The sequence below is a fragment of the Apis mellifera genome, linkage group LG6 (genome assembly GCF_003254395.2).
Source record: "Apis mellifera strain DH4 linkage group LG6, Amel_HAv3.1, whole genome shotgun sequence".
NCBI lineage: Eukaryota > Metazoa > Arthropoda > Insecta > Hymenoptera > Apidae > Apis > Apis mellifera.
In genome coordinates, this window is record NC_037643.1 from 3,698,509 (window position 1) to 3,725,232 (window position 26,724).

At 28.3% G+C, this 26,724-nt stretch overlaps 2 protein-coding genes across 3 annotated transcripts; one reads left to right on the forward strand and one right to left on the reverse strand.

Annotated features, from left to right (window-relative positions):
* LOC100577923 (protein LLP homolog) lies at window positions 1-1,082 on the forward strand. The gene is made up of 3 exons (XM_003249565.4): window positions 1-152; window positions 376-549; window positions 646-1,082. The coding sequence occupies exons 2-3, from the start codon at window positions 390-392 to the stop codon at window positions 909-911; spliced, it is 426 nt and encodes a 141-aa protein (XP_003249613.1). The 5' UTR covers window positions 1-152; window positions 376-389; the 3' UTR covers window positions 912-1,082.
* LOC100577629 lies at window positions 960-26,724 on the reverse strand. Of its 2 annotated transcripts, none has more exons than XM_003249564.4 (9): window positions 26,064-26,724; window positions 5,578-5,637; window positions 5,139-5,233; window positions 4,863-4,958; window positions 2,938-3,063; window positions 1,964-2,053; window positions 1,774-1,853; window positions 1,407-1,514; window positions 960-1,335 (listed from the first exon to the last, which is right to left on the reverse strand). In XM_003249564.4, exons 1-9 carry the CDS (start codon window positions 26,540-26,542, stop codon window positions 1,174-1,176), a joined length of 1,296 nt encoding a protein of 431 aa, XP_003249612.2. In that variant the 5' UTR covers window positions 26,543-26,724; the 3' UTR covers window positions 960-1,173. The 2 variants fall into 2 exon arrangements, with proteins under 2 accessions (XP_003249612.2, XP_006560094.2); XM_006560031.3 differs by having other exon boundaries at window positions 1,226-1,351.

Genomic DNA, 26,724 nt, shown 5'->3' on the forward strand with positions numbered 1-26,724 from the left:
TTTAATAAGAATACTTTAGTCAGGTTTTTGAAATCTGTGAAGTTAGTTTTCTATTTTTAATTATTTATAACACGTGTTATATAAACTTTAAATATAAAAAATAATATTTAAAAATATTTTTAGAAGATATAGTGTATATATATAAACTTAATGTAAGTAATATTAAATTAATTAATGAAAAATTAAATATGTAAAATTTTATCTTTTCTAATATCGTATATTTTTGGATCTTAACCTTTAACGTAATACAAAATTATGTATTATCAAATAATATGTATATATTTTAAATTTTATTTATCAAATAGTTTAATAATTTTATCTTTAAAACTTAAATTATAATTCTACATTTACATTTTAATGTACATATACGTATAGTTATAGAAGATAAGATGGCAAAATCAATCCGAAGTAAATGGAAAAGAAAATGTAGAGCAATTAAAAGGGAACGTTATGGAGCAAAAGAATTAGAAAGATTAAAAAAAACATTGGGTATTAATGAAAATGGAACACAAGATGTTGAAATGTCAGATATATCAAATATTGCTACAAGTAAGATATTTTTTTTTTAATATATTAATATATTATTATATTATTAATACATTATTTTTTAATATTAATTATTTTATTATTATTATTATTTTTAAGTTGTTGATGCTAAAACAATAAAGGAAAATACTAAAGCAAATGATAATATAACAAATGTTGAAGAAATGGATACGGACAATGGTGGTAGAGTATATAATAAAAAAACAATGTTAGATCAATATGGAAATTATCCAGTATGGATGAGTAAACGAAAAATTGCAAAACACAAAAAAGGTAGAGCAAAATCACAGAAAGCAAATTCAAGATCACACAAAAGATTAACTAGGAAACAAAAAAAAGCAGCGAAACAAAAATCTTCCATGTAAAATTAATTAATTATATCAATCAATATAATTTTTTTATATAAATCATAATTTGGGTTTGTTTTTCATTTTATTATAAAGCTGAATACAAATAATCACAAAAGTTGTTTAAGTTACACTTTAACTGTAAACTCTACTACATTCTAAAATATTATATAAGGTAAAGAAATGGCAGTGATAGTACAATTTTATTTTCTTACATAAATATTACATCTATGGGCAATGCCCAATATTTTTAACATTCTTCTGTTTCGTTATAGCGATGTTAAAAATTCAATAAACCATTATTCATTGCTGATTTGCAATGTAATCTTAAACGATTTTCCAGTTCCATTACTTTATTCGTTAAGTGTTGCATTTTCCTTGTCTCTAATTCATACTCTCTTAATTTGCTTCTCATTTCATATATTTCTTGTTGCATAATTTGCTGTGAAATGTTATAGCTTTAAACAATATATATTTTATAAATTATTATACAAGTATATTTTACATACTAACCACATTTTCAATAGCTCTTTTCATCTCATTGATACTTTCAACAACTGATGCAACTTTAACACTCATTTCTGTTGTTTCAGTATCTCTTTTTCTTCCTGTTGCAAATTGCTAAAAATATAATATAAATTTTACTTATAGTTTATAAATTTTTTAAATTAATTTCAATATGTTAAAAAATCTATGAATGCATAGAATTATGTATGCATCTTCTTATTCAAAATTATTGAACTGTTCAATTTATATTCACAACAATTAAAATAAAATTGTAAGATAAGAAAAAACCTATTGTATCTGTTTTTTTTTATAATCGAACGAGTGTTTTTTTTTTACAAGTCAAATAATACATGACGGTTATTGTTTAACATACTTTTTCGAGCTTGGTGAGCCTTTTTAAAATAAACTCATATTCTTGATCGAGATCACCATCAACTACTTCATTTTCTGTATCTGCAATAAAACATTATTATATTATTGTTCAATTATGAAATAAAATATTCTTATATTTGTGCAAATAATAATGAAAATAAAATAAGAGAAAAAAATCTATAATTATGAACCATGTGATGAGATTAATGGATGTCTTGTTGTTGTTATTCGCGGAAAGTCATTCTCCAAGTCTCGAGCTTCGAATGCAGTGTCTTCTGTGTCTAAAAAGAAATATATTTGTGATTAAAGTAAAAGCAATTTGATCCAAACTTAAAGACTAATTATCTTAAAGATAGTTTTTTCAAATTTCTATGCAAAATATTTATTACTATATTGAGTGAGGACATCATTGTAATAAATCATTGTGATAAATGGGATTTTATTTGATTTTTCAAAAAAAAAATTGTAAATTTATTTAATGATTGCTCTGTTGTAAAAGCATTCTTCTCTTATAGTTTTGATTTTATTTTATAAAACTAAATGTTTTATTTTAATTATACATATTTTACATTCTTTATTCAATGAAAAAAATTTAATATTATTTTATATATTAAATATTAATTTCTTATGCAGATTTTTAGAACATTCATTAAGTTTAATAATTTCTAATATATATTCATCATACTGGACATTCTGAATTTCGCAATATCCTGATCATATTTTAAACCAGAATTCACTCAAGCTTAAAATTTATGTCACTGTACCATGTTTCATTCTATTTTCCAAGACAATTTTGACTGATGTTGAACTTGAATATAATTGACAGCCATTTTAAATATATCTCATAGAATCGAACTTTGTGTAAATAGCATTGAAATTCAAGATTAATGAGAATAGATGCAACGAAATATCATTTCTTCGATAAAAATAGCATGATTTTTATCTTCTAAAATTTCAAGAGCTAGAATTGAGCAAAATAACAAGAAGCTATTTAAAAATTTGTTCATTAGTGTTACCAACGTGTGTAATGTTTGTGGACAACATTTAAATAGCTTCAAAATTGATAATTGTTGTTTTTCTGAATATTCTATTAGTCACTGTCGAGATCTCAAAAACGAATTCGTCTTTGGGAGAGTAGAATAAAATTTCTTCAAAAATTACTCACTGTTCTTTCGACAGGATTGGCCGTCTTTTTGTAATTGAAAACCAGGTCTGCAATAGCACTCATAAATTCCGGGTAGGTTTCTGCAAAGTTGATCACAGGGCTTCTCTGTCACGCATTCGTCGATGTCTGTAACGTTGGTGAACAAGTTATGTTAATTCATGCAAAAATTAATTGCATAAACGTGACAGCTGCATGATAGTAGCTGATCCATCGCGAAATCTTTCTGTTTCCAGTCAAGGATATTGCGCAAATTCATTACAATGTAACATTTCATTAATCAAACAAATGTTTCAAAATACATTCGATAATTTTATTGTAAAAATTACTGTAAGAAATTTATTAATCATTGAGTTAGTGAATGATAAAAGATTAGGATTAGGGATATTATTTAAATAAGTTGTTTATTGATTAATATAATAAGGTAAGTATATGAGAAACTGAAAGATTTGCTTTTTTATGAAGCAAAAAGTTTAAAACTCAATATAAATAACTTTTATTTTATTATGTGTTTTAATTATAATTTAAAGTTTATTTTGAAAAGCGAAATAGAAAACATTTTTTTTTATTTATTGTGTTTAATGTTTCATTTAATCATTGCTTAATTGATATTTATAATTAATATTTTGAATAAATTTCATATGTATTAAATATTCCATATGTTTTAAAATATAACAAAAGAAAACATTTCTTTAACAAGAAATTAATCACGTATCAAATTTCTAATCTTTTAAATCATTCTATTTAAATCATTCTTTCCTTTTTTTTTTCAGTGTAAAAAAAAATATTTTTTAAAGTAGAATATTTCTTAAAGAAATAAATAATTAGCTCGTAAAACCCAGGAAGATTTTATCTTAACTTATAATTGAACAACGCGCTGTAGCTATTGTAAATTTCAAGGATATCTTCTTGGGAGGGTTAAAACCTCTCGTAAAGGATTTTTTTATTGAATCAAAAACGGTTCACTAACACGACTTACCTCGCCCCGGTAATTAGAACATCCGCATAGCTTAATGAAATCGCTCGTAAATCTATCGAAAGCAGCCCAGCTGCCGGATACCACAATACGTTCGGCATGGTATTCGCACAATGCTATCGACCTGCGTATCGGTCTACGTCAATTTAATTACGCTTAACGATCTCGGCTACGAGGACGTGCTTCTACCTCGAATATCGATCACATATATTTTACGATTTAACGGCGCTCGTTGTTTGCCTCGTTAACTTTGCGGAGGTTCGTTTGTTTCTATAGCATTTCGAGCTTAGCGTAGATAAGGAGCAACAAATGAATTGTTGATCATTATTTGAAATTTGGAATTTGAATTTAAGAGTGGAGTGAATAGAAAATACTTTATGTTAACGAATTTTAAATTTACAGTGCATAAGTTTCTACGCATGATATATTTGAATAACGATAAGTAAATACAGTCAATACTTTTTCTCTAAAAAAAAGATGAACGAAAAGAAAAAAAATATTTTTCATTGTTAACAGAAATGTATATATAAGTATGTATTACTTAACATGATTACTCAACATTCTTCAAAAAATTTATATTTTTCATTTTGTTATCCATAAAAACAATTTCTAATTAAATTTTTTTTTATTTCAGATGTATCTACAATAAAAGCATAATAGGATAATTTTTTGCAAATTTCAAAAATTTATGTAATATGTATCTCTCTCTGCAAATTTGAATGCATTTATCATTTGACATTCTATATGCTGCACATGATTGAATGATGTAATTGAGTTAATATTTACATATTTACATTAATGTGTACATTGTTACATGAAATTTACTAAAACATGATTGTTAAAAAGTTAATGAAGTCGTTAACAATATTAAAAAGTGTAAGTATAAGTTTGATTAACTGTAAAATTTGAATCGATAATTTAGAATTGACTTATCTTTTCTTATTATATATACCTGTCTGACACTGGTTGCCTGTATATCCTTTGGGACACGTGCATTTGCCAGGAGAGGTACACACACCTCTGTTCAAGCATGGAGAAGGGCAAATAGCTAAAAGGTAATTAATTTTAAATTATATGATATATAATTATTTATTATTTAAAAAATAGATATTTGTTATTACAGCAGTCTTTAAAATGTATATATAATAATTTTAATAATATAATATAATAAAAGAACTTTAACTTTAATAATAAAAAGAAATTATTGTGCTTATGACAATTTACTTACGTTTATTGCACCCAAAACTCAAGTGAGTTGCCTGTGTCCATCCAGGGCAGCATAAGAAAATGGAAGGTGTCTCAATATTAAATATATTAAGATATCTAAAAACAATTGAATACAATTGTTTAATATATAATTTTATCATACATTATTATAATAAATAATATTTTTTTTATATCATAAACTTATAAATTTAATTCTTAGAAAGAGGTAACATTTTTTTTAAATTAAATTTACTGGAATAAGTTCTGTTCTGTAAATTTTTTTTCTATTAAATTGTTTAAATGTTTTAATTGTCTCAGAATTAAAACGTAGTTACTGGTTTTAATATAGTTTTAATTATTTTGAGTATATGTAAAATATTAAATTTTAGAAAAAGAAATTTAAGGGGGATTTTAAGGGTATTTAATGATAAATATTTCATTTTAAAAAATATTCACGTTACCTAACTTTTCGATGATGATGAGTAACAGAACTGGGGACCGATCTGGTGCAAACTCGTCTTCTAAAACATAAAAAAATAAACAATCTATTAATACAAAAATATATTTTATATACAAAAAAGAAATGATATATTATACACATTTATTAGTCAACAAAGATCCTCTTCGATACATTTTAAAGCAGGTAAATATTCTCTTTTACATTTGTTATTGAAATTATTGATTTATATCATCTATATACACTTATTGTCAAATGTTAACAAGATGAAATTAAATTAATAAATCGATTGTTTTAATAGTGATCATAATCAGAAATGAGAATTAGAAATCAGAAATGAATGGGAATTTCTTCAAAAATGAGAAATACATACAGAATATAATACATACAGATACAAAACATATTTTATTACATTAAAGCAAAATTTAATAGAAATATATTAACATATATAGATTAATTATCACATACATATAATTATAATTAATATCTTAATTTCTCTAATTGCTTTCTTTCCCATTCTTTTATTTATTTCAAATTTTTCATCTATATTAACTTTATAAACATAATATTAAAAATATTTATTAATTTACATCATCTCGTTACTTTTATCTTCATTCTTAATCTTCTCATTACATTCGAAACACTGAAGACAAATGTTATAACGTCGAACCGCTATGAAAAGAAGATCCCAGACGATCCTGTCCATTGAAATCGTTGTTTTCTCTTGGCGATTCAGTGTCTTGGGTAGAAATTGCACAAATGAGAGAAGACGGGTCGATTCATTGCGCATGGACGCGCAAGGATCTCGCATAATTGGGCGACGAGAGGTGATTCCACGCGGTGAAACCACTTCGTCATCGTTGGACTCGCAAGAAAATTGCATCTCGGCCTGTCCCTGTCATGTACGTTGAAACGCGACACGACATTTACTGTCGCAACATCGACCACTTGCTTCTCATCGCAAGACGTTTGCTTTTCTTGCCCTGTGCGCCATTTTGTTCATGGAGAACACATGCCAAGGGCGCGAAGGAATCGTATGAACATAGGTTACTTATTGATATGTGTTAAAATTGTCTTGGGACGGTAAGAAATCTTAATTCAGAAATGAATATCTTGACTACGTATTAATTTTCGGTTTTTATTGGCGATAAATTATGCATTATTTAATTACGGAAAGAAATAAATTATGCATACGTTGTATTCAAGATATTTATATTATCAATCAAAACTTAAAGATCAGTTAAGTTAGTTTCATGTGTTACTTGAAGATGAAATAAGAAAAATGATTAATAAGATGTTAAGTAAAAGAGAAAATAAATTATATTTTTTATAACATAGCTGCAATTTCTTAGAAAGAATAGTATAAAAAAATTTTTAATAATGAATTTTAACAAAGAATATCTAGATTCAGATAGTCATTGATAAAATCTAAAATATAATTATCAAAAAATTGTTTTGTTTCTCTAAGATTCTTATATTCTTCCGGCAGATGTGCAGAACAAAATGAGGTCTTTAACAAGAACAAGAATAATGGTAAAAATCATCTATTAAAGACGAGTGCCATATTTGCCTACAAATTATCTTTGCCTGTAAAGATTAAAGGGATTAGCGCGACAAGTGATTCAGATTAGTGAATCGTGTGGGTTCCGTCAGACAGGTAGTGTGTCTGACATTATCTCATTCCCCTTGAATCTATTTCACGGCCAGTAATAGAATAGAATTTGCACATGACATATATTATTTCTGTTAAAGACATTTCATCAAAGAATCCATGAAATTCATATATGATTCTACAAAAATGATTCTAATTTATGAAATAAAAGCACAAAGGAAAGTTAAAAATTTAAAGGAAAAGAAAATAAAAATTCTTTTATTTCTTAAGCTCAATTTAAATTATAAAGAAAATAAAAAGATAAGAAATAATTTATGTCATAAGAAAGATATAAATATACTTTTATTAAATTCTTAGAGTTCTCAAGGAAGAAGAAATAGAAATTTCTTCTTCGATATAAATATAAAAATAAACGAATAGAAATATTTTTATATATATTTTTTTTTTAAGTTCCTTGAGTTCTTAGAGCATTCGATATTCCAAGATCAAGCTAATAAATTATGGATGCCTTCGAACGCCCACGTGGATAATACTCTATTTAACTTTGGACGACGCGATAAGTTTCCGAGCAACGGTCGATGATCGCGATGTATTCGCGACAGTACAGATCATTGTAATTCGCAAAAATGTATGTTTTCGCTGTCGAGACGAGGTACACATCAAATCGTTTCCATTCCCAGAAAAATACTTTGGAACACGTAGAGACGGAGATTCAGATACGGTTCGGAGGACATTCGCGTGGGAATACTGGTTCGTGTGCTTCGGGTGGCCATACTGAACGTCGTACTGATAACGTCCAACATGGTCGATCCACGACATTGAACGAGAGAAACAAACAAGTTGGATGCACATTCGAGAACGATTTCTGAAAATAACATGTAATAAATGTACGGTTTACGGATTACGTTGATTTTCTGCTAATGAAACGATTGGTACTACTGGTTTCTGAAAATGTCACTTCTCTATCCAGTAACATATTATGTGAATTATTTTCTAAAAACTTGTTCAGAACGAAAAAAAAAAAAAAAGAAAGAAATCCAACTTTGAAATTTTCCTACTGTAAATTATAAACATGACATCATAGTATGACTTTTTGTGCATATATAATCGTTGTGGTTTAAAATATCTATCTAAAAAATAAATGTAATTTAATATTCCTATGAAATGAAGCCAGAATTCAAGATCATTTTATGATCATAACATAATAAATTATTAAATTCGTCTTGACATTACTCTCTGAAATCAAAAATACATGATTAGTCAAATTATTTAGTGAAATAATTAATTTTCGTTCAAAATATTTCCTCATAAAATTAGTGAAAAAGTTTGAAAAATCGTGACACCCTATATAACTCTGTAACTCCAAAGCATTTCGCTTTTCATCGCGCAGGTCTTAAGTTCATCTAATGCGAGTAGTTCTAACGTGTTCTAAGAACTTTCTCCGTTAACGAAGAACCAGACAAGGAAGAGAAAAATGGTGAAGAAATATACGAAGGAGTCGCGTGTAATAAAATTAACGTCGATTAGCGATGTCGAGCGGACGAAGGCGCCGTCGCGTGATACTGCTCGAAAGCTTCTTCCAAGTGATAAATTTTCAATGAATTACCACATATCGACGGCTCGCGTGTCTGTGACTCTCTCTTTTAGATACACTTCCGAAACCTTAACGATGATCTCGCATGTTTTCTGCATCTAGTTGCGCCACAGGAGAATAGAGTTATGGTGGTCATTCGTTATTATCCTTGTTCGATTGATTATCTATTGCTCACGACCGATATTTTCACGAGGATAGGTGAATAACATTCCATAAAACCGATTCTTTTCTACATCATTATAATACATTACATGAAATGGTAAAAATATCAAAAGTGAAAGGAAGATTATTATTGAAATATTATTATTGAAATGAAAAAAGAAATATTAATAATTAATAACTTTAATTTCTTTTTGAATAGGATTTTTGAAGATTTAGAACAACTTTAAAATAGGTAAAATGAATTTAAAGATATTAAAAATAAGTATATTATATAATATATGTTAAAAATAAATTAAACATACTAGATATGATATTAGAAATTACAGTAGATTGGGCTAATTAAGTTAGTTAATTCACACATTCACTTTATAAAACCAATCATAGATACATTATAGATAGATATAACATATTGTTAGTTTCGAGAATACAACAAATAAAATTGATTACATTGATTTTACAGGAATTGTAAGAAACACGCCAATAACATATCGTATACATTAATCGGAATGCTATATATATATATATATATATACATTAAGTTAATATCAATTAATTTCGTATCTTCGATCGATTTCTAATTGAATCATAAATATTCAGTCCCACTTTCCCTTAGTAATACTCGTAAACTTCGCGCGTAATCACAGCAATACAAAGTAAATTTTCAGAGTAAAAAGCGTTATCACCACATGCCAGTAAAATGTCTTGTTGTCGTGCGATGTCGTGATCGTGACGACACGCTTTGCATGTTCATTGTGATGTCATCAACAATGATAAGCATCGGTATTTTATTATACTATCTTATGAACTTTACACTATTCTTGTCGACGGAAATGTACGACTCACGTTTCACGATTTCAATTTTCAATGAGTACAATAATTATACAACAAGTATACAAACATCCGAGAAAGATTCATTTGTTTGTTTCGAATGAATAGATTTGAAATTAATTTAATCGATATTTTTAATTAATTAATTGAATTTCTACATAATGAAAGAATATTCCAATGAATATTAGTAAAAATATTACTTGTTTAGTTTAATTTTTACTAAAAACAATATGATTTAAAGATATCGGTATTTTTTCAATATAGACAGATCAATAAGATACAATAAGATACACACAATTCGAAAAAAATTCGTTTGAAACATTTTTCAAAACAATTTTTCAATGATAGCCGGTCATTGCCATTTCAAACAGTAACGATCGATCAAGCAAGTATCACAGTCTCCAAGTTCGCGACACTTTATATTTCATCGTTACTTGCATACGTCATTCACATTATCCAGCCAAGTCTCGTCAATTAATCACGAGGAAATCTGTTCTTGATAGCTTTCTAAAGACTAAAAGACTCGTTATCGTCACTCCTTAATGAATACTCGGCGACTACGTGATTTATTCAGCTTGTTAAATTATTGTTTTACAAAAAGGAAATAAAAAAGGAGAACTCTTAATCAAAGTTACCTTTATTTTGATTCAATTTATAAACTTATAGCATGGATGTCTATTCAGATTAAATAGCATGATCGACACATTCCTTCGATGTTGATTTATACATTGATAACAAACATTATCCGCTTGATTTATGAAAGATTTCATCGTAACGATGCAATTTTATGGGCAAGTTATTTCAAAATGATCGGTTTCGCAAAAATTCAAGCTATTCCTTAATAGATGAGTGGATAATCATACACGATGCAATTCCGTTCTTCCGTTTCTTTTGTCTCTTTTTCTGATGGAACACGCGCGCGCAAATCGGAAAAATAAAGCAATATGGAACGTATGTCGTGCCCTATCCAGCATGCAAATGCGATAATAATTCCACGGTGTCAATTAACATCGTGCGAGAAGTGAATCACAACATACAGATGCCATAGGAAAGGTTACTCGTTGAAGGGGCTCACTTGGCAAACGACGAGTAATGTTACGACTATCCAGTTAACGATTTGCAGTATATATATATATACTTATGATGTCTCTCGCGTAGTCAATTCAGTATACATGGCTTCTTGAATTAGATTTTGATTGGTAGATAAATTGAATACCTTTGCACAATTGGATTAATATTATTCTATCATTTATAAGTTTCAAGTTATTTTAATAAATGTACTTGTGCATAAAAGCAACAAATTTGATATTAAAAAAAATGAAGTTTCGAAAGTACATTTTATAAGCTTAATTATTAATTAAAAATATAAAATTGTGATAATTTATAATTTATCATTAATGTTAAATATTAATTGTTAAGTATTTTTATACGATAAATAATTATATTATTAATTATTGATTATTCAAATAATTAAATACATAGGTAATATACAATATTTCATTATTATTCCAAAATATAAATTTACATGTATATATAGCTTATCAGTATTCATCTATTGTTAGATATCTTTTTTAAAATTCATACGTTACACATTGATTCTCAACACCCTTGTATGCATCTGTAATAACGTCATCCTTGTATTTGCAAATGATAAAGAGAAAGTAATACTGTCGAGCAACGTCATCAGAAAATAATTTCTATTGGACATATGCACATGTGGCCGAAATATTCTTAACAGCTTCTTCTCATCCTCTTTGCTGCGCACTCTCGTTGCAGCGTGGAGACGACGATATTTTTTCCCTCGGTTAACTACACCCGCGATGCATAGCGATGGTTTATCATAAAAGCAAAGGAGTTATTTTCGAGGCTGACAAATGGGTTCAATGTCCTCTCGTTGAATATTTTTCCCTGGTCCCCTTCGACGCCGCAGAAAGAAAAGAGAGTAGTCTTTTTATCGGGCAGTCAAATTTTAAGGATATTGAGCGTGGTGCTCGTTAGTAACGGAGTCGTGCCAACCGTTTCTTTTTCCTCTACCATCCGCCATCGGCTAAACAATCTCACTCCCTTGTATATATTAACGAGAGTTTGCGAAGCGTCAATGTTGAGCCTCATCCAATCTTGTTTGATTTATTTATAATGGTTTCGAAAATTTACTTTCTCAGAATTGTTCAAAAAATAATTTTTGCAATTTGTTTTTTTCTTTCAACTATTTATCATTAATTATATTGTTATATGTCTATAATTTTTTTTTCATTTCTATAAATAGTTTATGTTTAAGAATATTTTTTTAAATAGATTGTTTGTTCTTTATCAATTTTTATTTTTTATTTCAGAAAAAAGACTTTAATAATTCTTTTATATTTTTGTAAATTTAAAATATTTTTTAAATATTTTTTAAATGTAGATAGAAGAAAGTGAATCATTAGTCATAAATTTTACATTAAAATTTACAAAAATAAATATTTTCTTTTAAATTTTATATTCTATATAAATATATACATATATAACATATAAAAAAAAACAATAAAAAGAAAAGAAAATATATTATTCTTTAAGTATTACTGATAATTCAATAATATTTTACTATAATGCATTTCTAAAGTAACATAGATATTTCATTTTAACGTTATAGCACGTTATATAATCTTCATAAAATTTGTAATGTTTGCAAAATCGAATCGAAAAATTGTACGGTTTGCAACGTGCTAAATTTTCCGCGAAATTCAAGATCACATAGCATTTCGTGATTTCTTGAGCTATGCTTTACATAAATTAGCAATGTCTTCGATCGTATCGACATTACATTCTTCTAGTAAAATGATCTTATCCTCGGTATATGATATAAAATTATCCTAATCGGTCAATCGCCTGTCGTTGTTTGCGATCGATTCCTCCAATTTTTCAATACAGAATACACAATATTGTGACGGAAGCCGCAGGCAGATAGTGCGAACCAACGAGACTTCCAAACTACAAAATTACTTGATGACAGGTTACCGGTTCCCGAAGAAGTAATTACGCGCCTACGCGGTGCCAATAAGTGCCATGCTACCGCTCATCATTCTGCACGTGTATCTCCATCGTTATGCATCTCTGCAACTTATCATTTTGCCACAATGATAAATCTTCCCAAATATAATATTAAAATTATTCAGTTTTGGTATTACATTTCATTCATTCTTTGTTTTAAGTTTTAAAAGTTTAAAAAATTAAAAAGATTCGGAGAAATTAAAATAAATTGATATTTTTGAATCTAGCACTTATAAAGAATAATAATTATGGACTAAAGTCTTATCTTTAATATGAAATACATATATATTAATACATATATTAATAATTAAATAGTAAATAATAAGTAATATTGTTAAAAATATTGAAAAATTACAGCGTGAATTAGATTGCAATAATGTTATTAAACATTTTAGAAAAAGAAAATGCAATAAAAGTATTCTTTTAAATTTCTCTTCTTAGTTATTTTAAATAAATATCAGATTTAAATTTATAGAAATTTATAAAAACTTAAAACATAATCTATGCTTCATAAATAATTTTACAAATATTTCCAGAATATCGTTAATTTTTTTAGTGAATCATTTTCATTTACGGCAGATTACGTAATTGTTGTTTCGAACTTTCTCTTATTCGATTGTAAAACCCGTATTCACACATCGAGTACTATAAGGTTTTCTTATGTTATGAATTATCGTCTTACGCTTTCGAGGTACTACAATGATATATTACTGGAACTGTCATACCGTGTACAGAATACAAGTACTCTTACTTCGTGATACATTTCCTCTGACTTCACACAACGTTACAAATTTTTCATCGTTATTCACTTATTATCAAATAAAATCTAAATATCTCTATCGTTCGTTAGAATTGTACTTACGTTATGACATATCCTACCATTGCTTGCTTTCAATCTATTACCATTTCCTCAATAATATTTTAGAAAAATGGGATAAATTATTCGATGTAGAAAGTTTTGATTATTTATTGACTTCAGTAAGTCATTTTATTGCTTTAACTTTCGAAAATAATATTTGATGTTATTTGCACGTGATAGCCATCTTATAACGAATATAAAATATTCAAATTTAAAAAGTTTATCAAATTCATCATTGTTAAATAATAGATATAATAATACATAATGTAATAAGATTAAATTCAATCTATAAAAATTCGATTAATCGAGCATTAATAAAAATTTCTTTCCATTAAACGGACATTAGACTCTTCTCTCCGCGATTTTTTCTCAACGAGTAAAATAAGAGGCACCGTTACACCATCGCGCTGCTATCAATTTCTGCGAACGCGCCGATTGCAAATCGTCAGGCACACACCGCGGAATTATCATTTAATGGGACCCCGCAATAACGTGAACCGTACAGGAAGGAAAGAAAAGGAATCGTCATGAATTATTCAAGCAATCGCAGGAACGTGGAGCAATAGCGCGGTATCGTGCGATCGATACCGCATCGTTCGAACACTTGGCAACGATAAGTCCATTTATGCTGGCTATAAACCGACTCCGGGAATTTTCAAGAAGATCCATCCAAGAAACGACCTTACGGGGCCACGAATTCCTACCGTGCCACCAAACTGCCCAAGCTGCTTCTTTTTTTTATTTTTTTTTTTATTTTTTTTTTTTTTTTATTTCCGTAATGCCATTTATGGTAGAATAACGATCAGCTTCGGCCACCCCAGGGATCAAAGAACACTATTGGCCTCAACCTTGCCACTCGCGTCATCCACGCCCACCATTTCTGCTCGTAGTTCTCACTTCTTCGCTGTGAACAACAACGGACGAAAAAAGTCATCGCTAATGGATTTAAGCGGAGCGCCTACCATCCTTCTTCCCGATCGACCCTCCATTCTTTACCTTCTTACAGGAACTTGTTGGGCCTGGTTCATCGGTCACTTTTTATTGAGTATCTTTATCGAGGAATCTTGTACTTTTTGTGACAGGATATAAATCTAAAAAGCTTATTAGAGAAGATCAGGTTTTAGAAGAAGAATTAGAAGTGATATTTAATCTTGGATGAGAATTGATAAGTGTATTTCAATGTTAATATGGATTTATGATTTAGATTGGACCTATTATCTATTGAAACCTATTATCTATTACATTTTTTTTGTTTTGAATAATTTTTAAAAGACAATATAATTTGCAGTGACTATAATAAAGATTATATATATATTATATATAATTTTGAATTTAGTATTTTTTCAAATATTTATTTGATATTCCAAAATTATAATTATATATATATATATTATAGCAAAGATAAAAATGGTGTAAATTATTAAATTTTAAGAGAAAAAATTTATAAAATAAACATATTATCATTTCATAAACGTCGATTATGCTTCATTTTTCACTAATGAATTTTGTGCTATAATATTGAATGCTTATTTCTTTTATATACCATCTGTCGTTGATCTCTGATAGATCATACAATCGCTATAGAAATTGATGCGAAATGCCAGCACGTTCGCAAAATTGTATGTTCGTGATTGCCCTTTGATCGATGAGCATGTAATGTTCACGATGTACCACGTACTCTTCTAACTACCGATTATACAATTTTATCATGATAAATTTAAAGGCTTATGAGCTTATTAAACGCTGTAAATTTATTCAAGCATTGAATTTTAATATTAGTAATTGTGCGAATTTTATTTTTTCTTCAATAACCAAAATGTATGTTATTTCATGAAGCAAAATCGATCATTTCATAAATATTTTTATATTTAATATTCATTTAATAATATAGTAGAGTATTCAAATCTTTTCATAATATTGCTTTAATAATATAGTATAAATTATTAAAGAAATTAGTATTTTAAATAAAGCTATGAAATAAAATAAATATTGATAATAATATTATCATTATATCTTCAAGTGATTTCATATAATTTAACAAAATTCTATATTACTAGCTCTTACAATTATTTATATAGCTTTTATAAAGTTTTTCATACAAAATATATAATTATACTTTTATCATCTTAGTGCTAAAAGTTATATTAGCTCTCCTAATTGAAAGTCATAATTCTTAGTCATTTTAATTCTTTAAAACATAATTACTTATCTATCCTAGAAACATAATAATTGTATCAATTATCTATACATTATATTGATACAAAAATATTAATAATTGCAAAAAAAATCAAATTATTTTAATATAAAAAGATATTCTTATTCGCATAATTTTAAAAATATTCATCATAATTTTATACAGACAATTTTGTACTAATTTATATAATATCTTCAATATTATACCATTAAATTCAGATACTATAAATAAACAATTAAATGATCTAAACTTTGTTAAACAATTTGGAATAACATCAAAGCCTAGTCAGAATCCCTTCGCACGAGTTGAATGGCCGGCGCTGTTATGTTTATCTCAGTTCAGTACGCGCTAACAGAAACGAAAAGAAAGTAAAAGGAGATCCCGCCAGAACGTACGTGTAAAAGACGTGCTCTATTTGCATCCGTGGAATGTCATTTCGCGTTGTTCCTTCTTTCTACTTGTTTTGTGGCGAGTCGCGACACGAAACCCTCCCTGAAGGCATTTAAGAGTCTTGCGATGTTCCATTAAGAGGAATGACTGAATCATTTACGAATTCTTTTTGAAAGAAGGACTTGGGGATCTTATAGATGAACATGTGAAGCTACTTGAAAAAATAGGATAATTAAATCTTGATGATCTATTAAGCATTTTGTTACATATTAATAAATATCTGATTTTTAAAGATTCGTGCTGGAATAATGATACAACTTAAAAATTATGATTATAGTGGAAAAAAAATTCGAATGCTTTTAGTTTGATCATAAGAATATCACGTTAAAATGTTAAATTGATGCACTATTACTTCAATATTTCAATATTTACATGTTTCTAATATTTTAATACTTTTTAAAGATTTAACAATATGAAAATGATTTTCATACTATTTATTCAATTATCATATTATTTTAATATATAATGAATACTTAGATTCTTCAATTAAATTGTTCAATATCTCAATATTTATAATCTCTAATATTTTAATGCTTTTTTTAAAAGATTAAACCAATGGTTTTTTTTGTTTTAATATTTTAGAATTCTAATACACCAAAACTTTAATATTTAAAAATTTCAAGATTCCACTATCGTGAAAATTCTAATTTTTGTTGTGGAATTGTTCCGTTTATGAATCAAAGAGGAGAAAATGAACCGTGTATTCCTTCATAAAAAAATGAAGCTCGCTCAAGAGGAAGATACATGACAAAATATGGAACATGGAATCGATAAGAACAATGTACTCTGCTTATTTTGACCTTGATTTGAATTCTCTCAAATGGGCCATGCTAAAAGAAGACATTGTTGCTCTCGGGCAGAATGCCACGCAGCTCGGCGACTTCCTTGAGATTAGAAGCTGAATCGCTGGAGGAGCGGTATTTGACATTTCGCTCGGCTTCCTAACCATCAAGTAAGAAAGAAAATACCTCCGGGACGTTTCATTTTTAAACCTCGAGGAATGGTTTTCACGCACGTACGGGGCTTGATATTTTTTTGAGAACCAGACCAACTCGGTAATTGAATATGAATTACGTGCAATGCGTGACCAACCAATACGAATGTTTCTACTCTCACGTATGATAGATACGAAGTTTTTTCCAATCGAACTTATAACTCTGAATTAAAACTTTCGTCTAGGTGTATATAATTTTATGTGAAAAATTTTAAGGGATATATAGAATAGTAAAGAATAGTAGAGAAAAATATTGAAGAATATAGAAGGTGTAATAAATAGTTATTAAAGATAATAAATTAATTTACTTTAAATTAAAATCAATAAAGATATTAATAAAGATTTAATAAATTATAATATGTATCTTATGATACATATTATATATATTATTCAATTTTTAAAACATAAATTCAATTCATAAATAGAAAATAAAAAGAGAAAATAAAAGAAAGTAAAAAGAAAATATAAAAAACAAATAGAAATTAGGATCTATCATTTAAGATACATCGGCCAACTAAAATTCCATTCGAGAGATCTGATTCAAAACTTTTGTCCATCGGGATTAAATCGAATACAATTGCACTGTAAATCCAATCTAATGTGTTTAGAAAACATTGAAACGTAAGGATGAAAAACAGGGAAGGAAGTGGACGAAATCAGATACTATCACCTCGTGAATCGTTAGCTGCTAGAATTTATTTCGCGTATGGCGCCGTAAAGCAAGTGAAAATAGAGGCGAAATTCAATAGATAAAGGAGTATTATCGTCGTATGCTATTTATTCTCTCTGATCATTGCTCGGCAAATGACCGTACAGAAAACTTATCGTTAAAGTGCTGCGTGATTTTGATATAGTATCTTTTATAATTATTTTAAGAGAGATTATAGCAATAGATTGTAAATAACAATATTTTAGATCTCAAAGAAGGTATTTCTTCAACAATTAATTTAGAATTGTATCAAAAAATCAATATTTTTAAAGTTTTATTTTATTTATTCCTAGAATTTTTTTGCATTTTAATTAATTCTATTTTTTCCAAGAAATTCTTCAAAAAATTAATTCTTTGAATCTCTTTTTCTTTTTTCAAAATTTCTTTATAGATATACATCCAACGAAATATATCCAATTTATTATAAATTATCTTTAAAACAAAAAGATACTGTCACTTTATTTTTAAATAATTAAAGCATTATAAGTTATATAATAACCAGAAATTTCTATATTAATATATTTTCTATATTATTCATAGTAACATATAAAAAGAAAAGTTGTTGTATCGCAGTCATGTTGCGAATTTATCTTCCGGCTGACGTTCCATTAACTTTTACCACTGCTCTGGTTTCCCTGGCACGCGCCAACCCACGATCTTGTTAAGAATAGAGCCGATTAATTACCAAATATTCGAAATACTAAAGCCGGTTAGTCCAGTTAACAAATGCGTCCGGCAGATCGCCAAATAGAACCAAACAACCGAGCTTTTGAAACGGAGATTCTTGTCGTTATTCAGTGTACTGGTAACGCGAGAAAAAAAGAAAAAAAATTCGAATAGATTGAAATAGATATATCATTTTTAATTATTTAAATAGTTTCATGTGAGAAATAATAAATAGAGAAATATTTGAAATAGAAAGGAAAATCCTATAAAATTTTTAGAAGGAACTTAAATATCTATCTATATTATTTTATATTTTATTCAAAGCAATTATTGGAAAGTTTAATTTACTCAATTCATTTCATATAACATATAACATTTTCTTTTCTCTTTTTCTTAGAAAACGAAAAATTTAATGTTCGCTATTTTCATGTATTACATTTCAAGTAATACATTTTTAAGACCTGTTATATCCTCAGAAGAAAACATTTAGCAGTATAAAAATAATTATATATTTATATTAGTGTCTATAAAAATGTATTAAAATATATTCAAGATTGAAAAAAATTTGATGTATAAATTTTTAAATAGCTGATTAGATACGTGTGTCAAAAGTGATTAACCAGCCAGTTTGGCTCACATATTTGTTTGTTTAGTTGCGGTTCAATAACCATGCTAACTATTAATCTCTTCGCCACGAAAGTATCCACAGGGGGAATGTTGCTACGCCAATTGCAGAGTAACGATTATGAAACTGCAAAAGCGGATACGTGACGAATGCAAGCAGTCGTGCATTAACGTTGTAGTCTAGTATATTAGATGCTTTTCTTTTAAAGAAATTTGCACTATATTACATTTGAAATATGATTATAATGATTGTACGACTAGATACGGGATTAGGATTAAAGTGTCTCCTTAACGTACAATGTTTTAATCTTGATATATCGATAAATAAATATATTAACTTTTGCTTAATAATTTATATCAATTTATGTCAACACGATAATTTTCTAAGCTATTATTCTTTTATTAAATTTAAAATATTTGATTTTTTAGCAAATAAGAATTGAAAAATAATAAAATATAAAGACAAATCAAAAAGGACGTATAATTAATAATATTATAATTAAAATTATATTATATGATTGAGTGATTATTAATGCACCTTAAATAATATTTTTATTTATATTTGTTATATTTTCTGTAATCATAGTTCTTCTTAATTTCCTGTTTTTTCAAAAATAACTAAAACTAAATCTCTTTGAAACATGACATAACATAACATGCCGTGAAATTGTGCAACAACAATAACACAAACTTTCAGAAGATTCTTTTAAACCATATCCACTGTTTTTTCTCTGTCACAGTATTGGAAAATGGTAATTGCGTTGCAGAAGAACAGTGTCGATTCGAGGGACAAAACAAATGCTCCTCTTGTTTGACAACAACATGCAACGTGTATAATAGTTGCATCTATTTCCACGCTCCATCCATTTGTCAATCGATCAATCTGTACGTCGTAAACCAACATAAGAGACGATGGATAATATAGGCAATGTAAACTGTGCAATCATTCCAAGATGTGACATAGCAGGATTATTATCTGGGGTACTTGGAACTGCTCATATATTCATTATTCATATCTCCTCTTATCGACGCCCATCGATCACTCGTGTAAAATGATCAATGCTGTGAACGATAGTTTTACAAAGAGTTAGTGGACCCATTCGTGAAAGATGTTCTAACAAATGGCGTTTTCTTTAAAAATATTTCAATCAATTATTCAACAAGGCAATGTATTTTTGAAAAGAAAATTCGATTCTGAATAAATGATAATTCAACGCTTGCTATATTTGCTTATCGATGAATATTTTATTAAATACGATATCTAGTTATTATACATCTAGTTATAAAGATTGTATGCTCTTTTAGATTTATATCTATTTAATTCAAAACGATTAAGAATAAAAGAAGAAAGAAATAATATTAGGAAAAATTTATGAAACAAAATCAATAATTCTTATTGACATACAATCATATTCTATATCCTTAATTCTATTGATTTCAACTTGTATCGTCAATCCAATAAGAAGTCCATCAAAACAATAGCGTTTCGAAGTTGATTCAAGTTTGTTCATTCATCAGATTAATGTATCCGACTTCGAATTTTGCTTTTATATTCTCGATCGAATCACACTGTCGATTTTCATTGTCTGAAACACGTTTTAAATGTTATTATAGCAACGGAAATGAAAAAATTTCGATGATGGTCAATGATCGATCGTTCCATACACGTTATTTATTTCTTTGATAGACAAGTTATACGAAAGTTTTTCTGACTTCTGGTCTTGTGTCTATATAGATACAATAAAACTACATTTATTTAAACGTTTAGTTAATTAATCACCTATTAAAACATTGTTTATAACATTAAAACAATAAGCAAAAGAATATTTTAATAAATATAACGTTTAAATATAACAATTAAATAAATATTTCGTTCACAATAATAAGACTTTATATTTTATTGAATGAATTCAATCGATGAGAGTTGATGTAATCGAGTATGAATTAAAATTTCGTTTCGATAAATGATCTTCAGGTAAATGGAGTTCCACGGTAATTCGATTGAGAGAATGGAGAACAAAAGGAGAAAAATGAAGGAGCATTGAACAGTAAGCGCATGCTAAATTATTACATTCAGGTTAAATAATAATGAGGGAACCGGTATACCATTTCTTTTAGCGTGCGTGCAAGGAAGGAGCTTTGTTTCGCACGGACAAAGATGCTCGCATTTACGTGAAACCGATGGATCATAAATATTTTCATAGATTTTTGCCTTGACGTAGTAGTCACTGAAATAATGAGAGATTATCAGAGATTTGCAAAATTTTGAAAAAGATTTTTCAATCATGAGATGCTTTTAAATATTTTAGAAATAATTTAAAATTTTTTTCTAAACTAAATAGAATTAATTTATAATATAGGATAAGTTATTTAAATAATTAAATATCTAAATTATAGTTGTACGAAATTTTTATTTTTATTGAAATAAATTTTAAACAAATTTATAAAATCAGATTTAACCTAAAGTTTCAAAGATATAAGTGATAAAAATAAATTGTGAACTTAAAATATTGATATAACTACAATTTTAAGAATAGATTCCAAATCAATCTCTTCTCTAGATCGTAACTTTTAAGAGTAAGAGTCCAGTTTTATTAATAGTTATAGAAATATTACATTGAATATTTTATGTTATAATTTTAATTTATATAAATTAATTTATAAATTAATATACAAAATATAAAAAATTAATTTTTAAAGTAATACATTTTAAATTAATTTTTTTATAGTTTCTTTATGCGTTTCAATCGTATTAATTAATTTATTTATTAATTATAGTAATATTATTGGTATTTTAAGACTTTGTACTCGTTTAAAAAATCTTTTTTTTTTGGATATTATATTTTATTTATTTAATAAGCCAATTTTCATTATTTCGTTCTTAAGAAAACAATTTGTGATTATACGCATATCTCCTAATATGGTTGATTCTCATTCAACACTTTTCAGAACTCTCATTATCTTACTAGCAATTTATACCTTACTGAATATATTATTTTTTCAAAAAGATGAAGTTTCTTTTCAGGTATGCGTTGCAAATTAATCTTTTAAAAATATTATTAATTTTTTTTTCTGTATCAAGTAGCTTTTTTTAATCATAAAATTAAATTTTTTATTTAACCAAATATTTAGCATTAAAAAATTGTATTATTATAAAACTTCTTTACATTTTTCAAATATTAAACTTGATTATTTATTTCTTTTGAACTATTATTTAATATTTATTAAATATTATAATATTTAATAAATATTAAATAATATGTAATATTTAATAAATTCTATGTTACTAAAAAGTCACTTAAAACTTTTTCTTGACCAAATACAAAAAATCAAATATATATTACTCGCATATATACCAAAAATACTGTGTCAATATTTTAAGCATCACATATATTTCTCTTTAAACTTCCAAAATCAATATTTAGCAAATACCACCAAATTCTATTTGTATCTAACGGATACATGCAACTTTTCTCCTACCTAAACTAAACTCTAAACTTTCCGTATTACTATTAAACACACCAAAAACTGAAATGTAAGTTAGTTCCAGTCAGTGCAGCTTCGAAAATTCATTTATGTCATTTTGAAGGTTAATTCAATTAACAAAGTTACACCAGTTCCCTTGCAAATTCACCCATTCGTTAAATCACTTTCGCGTCCACCTCAAAAACAACCATCGAGATTGTAGCCAGTAAATCACCGAACTGCAACGCGCGTTCCGCCATTAACCGCCTCTTAATTTACCAAAAAGTCGAGTTGACGCAACGTTAGTGACGTTAATGACCGCGTTACCGACATTACGGCCAATCTTTCTACGTGTTTTCTGCACGAAACATATAACTGGGATCGATTATTGTTCACGATAAAGGTTTCCACAGATGATCGATACGATGATCGTTTTCTTCTAGCGAGTATTATGCACGAGTAATCACGCGATTTAATTGGCGTTCTTCAGTTTCGCTCGAAGCGGCGCGAAACCAATATTATCATGCGGAAACCTTTAAGGCTAGCCGAAGGGGAGCCGCCATCGTCGTATACCAACAATTCCAATAATTGCACGTGACAGAGGAACGCGTTACGCGCGAGATAATTAATCGGCCGATTAATTAAAACCGGTCAACGAGATTGCCGATTCTTTTGATGAAAGATTAGTATCGATGTATGTGTTAGAAATAAATTCAGTAGAGAAAGTAGATCTAGAATTATCTGAGCGAACTTGCAAAGGTTACTTTAGAAACATGAGTTTTCGATTGTGATGAAATACTGATCTGTATGTAAATAGAATAATCGTAATTTAAATTTTTGTCATAAATAGTCAGCCAATTGTAAATAAAATGCACGTAAATGTTTGATACAGTTGAAATAGAAAAGTACAAGTTAGGATAGATTTTTCGATAAAATCTTTGGCAATATTCGATTCTCTAATATTCATAAATTATCGTAATTTTTATAATTTTAGAAAATATTCTTGTGAAATTTATCTTTAAAATTATCGCGTTATATCAAAATGTTCGAATTCATGAATTTATAATTTAATTATGTATAACACGATTAGGGTGAGAGAATTAACATTAGTGGAGAAAATTGGAATTCTGGTAATTGCAAATCGATATTTAGCAATCAAATTGCATTTAATTAACGATTCTGTTAGTTTGGTTGCTCAATATCAATATTTTATTACGCATTTATTATGCATTTCATCTTGTTTATCTCAATAATTTGTTAATAAGACAAGAAGTTATTCGAAACTCTTGTAGAAAAGATATCGTATCTAGACAGGTATCGTATCTACTATAAAATAATTATTAAAATATGTTAAATTTCAATGCAAATTAAAGTACTACTGGTTTTTATCTCGTAATAGTAGTTTTTTTTTTATAAAATACTGACTATAAATTTATTTGATTTCATGTGAATTCATACTTCTGTTTTTCTGTCATCTATGAAAAATGTTTGCTCCATTTTCTACTATCTCGAATATTCATACGTCTGTTGAAAAGCACTTTTTCAATCGAATTTTATTCAATTTTGAACAAATTTAATAAAAAATAATAATAATATCTTTCAATGAATAATTTCAAATCAATATTTATTGTTTTCCTAACTATCTATCCTAATATCTTAATATTATCATTTCTAAATATTTTATTCGTATGTATTTTGTACTTAGTAAATTATTTATTTTCCAGAAACTGCAACAAATTTCCAGCAAGGAAACGTATGTTATCCTGGTATTCCTACTAAATAGATAAGCGCAATAAAAAATCGCCCACTCTCTACGAGCGAATGTACAAAACCGTGTAACCTTCAGTCGAAGAAATAATCTCCTGGATGAATCATGGGGAAGATATTTAAGGTGGAAACTGTAGATAAAATACTTGGTATTTTACTTTGTACCAAATACAACATCGTAAAAGTAATTTCTGGCTTCTCCTTCTGAAATTTTAGGTCCTATTATAAATTAAAACTACATCGTATGCTATCATGCTTATCACCAACTATACGATTAAAATCTTATGATCAAAACGATTTGGCAAATAAAAAGATCATAAATTAATTAATCTTCTATTCACCATTTTACAGTTTCAACATTCAATATAACCACAAATCTTGAAGTAAAGAAGAAGAAATTTTTTTAATTGATAAGCAATTAAAACGATTAAAAATCGAAATGAAAGTCGAGTATGGATCACGAATCGATAATAACCGGACGATAAAATTCCGAGAAAGATTACGGACTGGCACTATAAATTATCGTTCCGCGCGCGTCCATTCATTTAAACTCGTGAGTTGCGCTTTGTCCGCCGGATCGTAAAGTTTTCCGCTCGAATTTAGCTCCGATTCTTCTCGCTGGCTCGATGCCGGACACCTACGTCCGCGGGTTCGAGGGTGGCGATACACGGTTTTATGCAAAGAGGTGAGTGAAGTCAGCCTCTCTCGGAGCAGGAAGTAGGTGGATCGAGCGAGAAAATTGATCTCTTTCGATCGATTAAGGGAAAATTTAGCGAGCCGTTTTACGTGTGACTTTCGTTTCGTCCGACATAATGGGGAATACAGACCCATTTTATTGCGCAATCCGGTGAAACGTACTTCTTGACCTGCTTCATATTCGCAGTACAAAGTACATTTGCTTATGATCGATGCTGACTTCGCATCCATATACTGATTTTATTATATATATTTTAAAATGGAAGCTAAAGAAAGGCTTTTCTTTTTCTCATATCGGAATAGAATAGAAGAATAAATTGTGAGTATATATTTTTTACGATTATAAGAATGAATCATTTTTAGATTTTAATTAATTTATTCGAGTTTAATGTTGATTGTTAACCCTATTATAATTATAGAACTTTCATACTTTTATAACGAAGATTTGGGCGAAGAATAAATATAATTATGGATCAATATATAATAAATTATTAAATAAAGGTAAATTATATAATATTATATGATAAAAATAATGATTTAAATTGTTTTAACGAACGTTTATATTAAAGGAATATTGGAGTCACTAATTATAATTTAAAATTATACAAAATAATTATCAATTATCTCAAATTAATCCTCCATAATGACAATTATCAATTACAAATCAATCTATCTCAACAAATCTACAATTTAAATACATTCTTCCAGAATTTCTAGCATCAATTCACTGTGTATAACATTTCTTATTTAGAATAATAAATGAATCGTAAACGGTAATACAAAACTATTGAAAACTACTCATCGAAACACGAATAAATTTCTAAAAGAAACCTTACTAACCCAGGATGATGCTTGGTATAAGTAGCCGCAGTGGTCGTGCGATGCTGATAGCCCTGAGTGACCGCTTCCCTCTGCTGGTGACGATGATTGTTGTGATAACCGGCATAAACGATGGCCCTGCTGCCGCTGTATTCCCCAACCGCGCTGAATTTCTCCGGTTTCGAGGTTCGTTGCTCGTGGATACGCTGTTCCACGCGATTCCTGGATCCACCGATTATCGAAGGTGCGATCGTCGAGCTGCTTCTCATGGGGAACATATCGTTCCTACTCCAATTTCTCGCCGCGCTCTGTTGAAAACTCCTATCATCATGACGATCATGACGAGCTCGGACAAATTTTTCGTGGAACCAGACCGGCCAGATGAGTCTATGATTGGCGAGATCTCGATGATCGTTGTTGGATGAGTGTTCGATCGAAGAGATCGTCGTAGGTAGAGCGAGGAACGCGCACATCAAAAGATTTTTCGACACGAAAGCCATCTCTGGGCCAACCTGTGATTATTTTGACGATGTTTGATGGTTACAGGTTACAGCCGCGACAAATGGATCACATTCTCGATTATTTTGATCGAGGCTGGGTTCGACTGAACGTGCCGCAGTGGATACGTCGAACAGGCACGATGGACATCCGGTGCGAAATCGTTCGAAGGCAACCGAGAGCA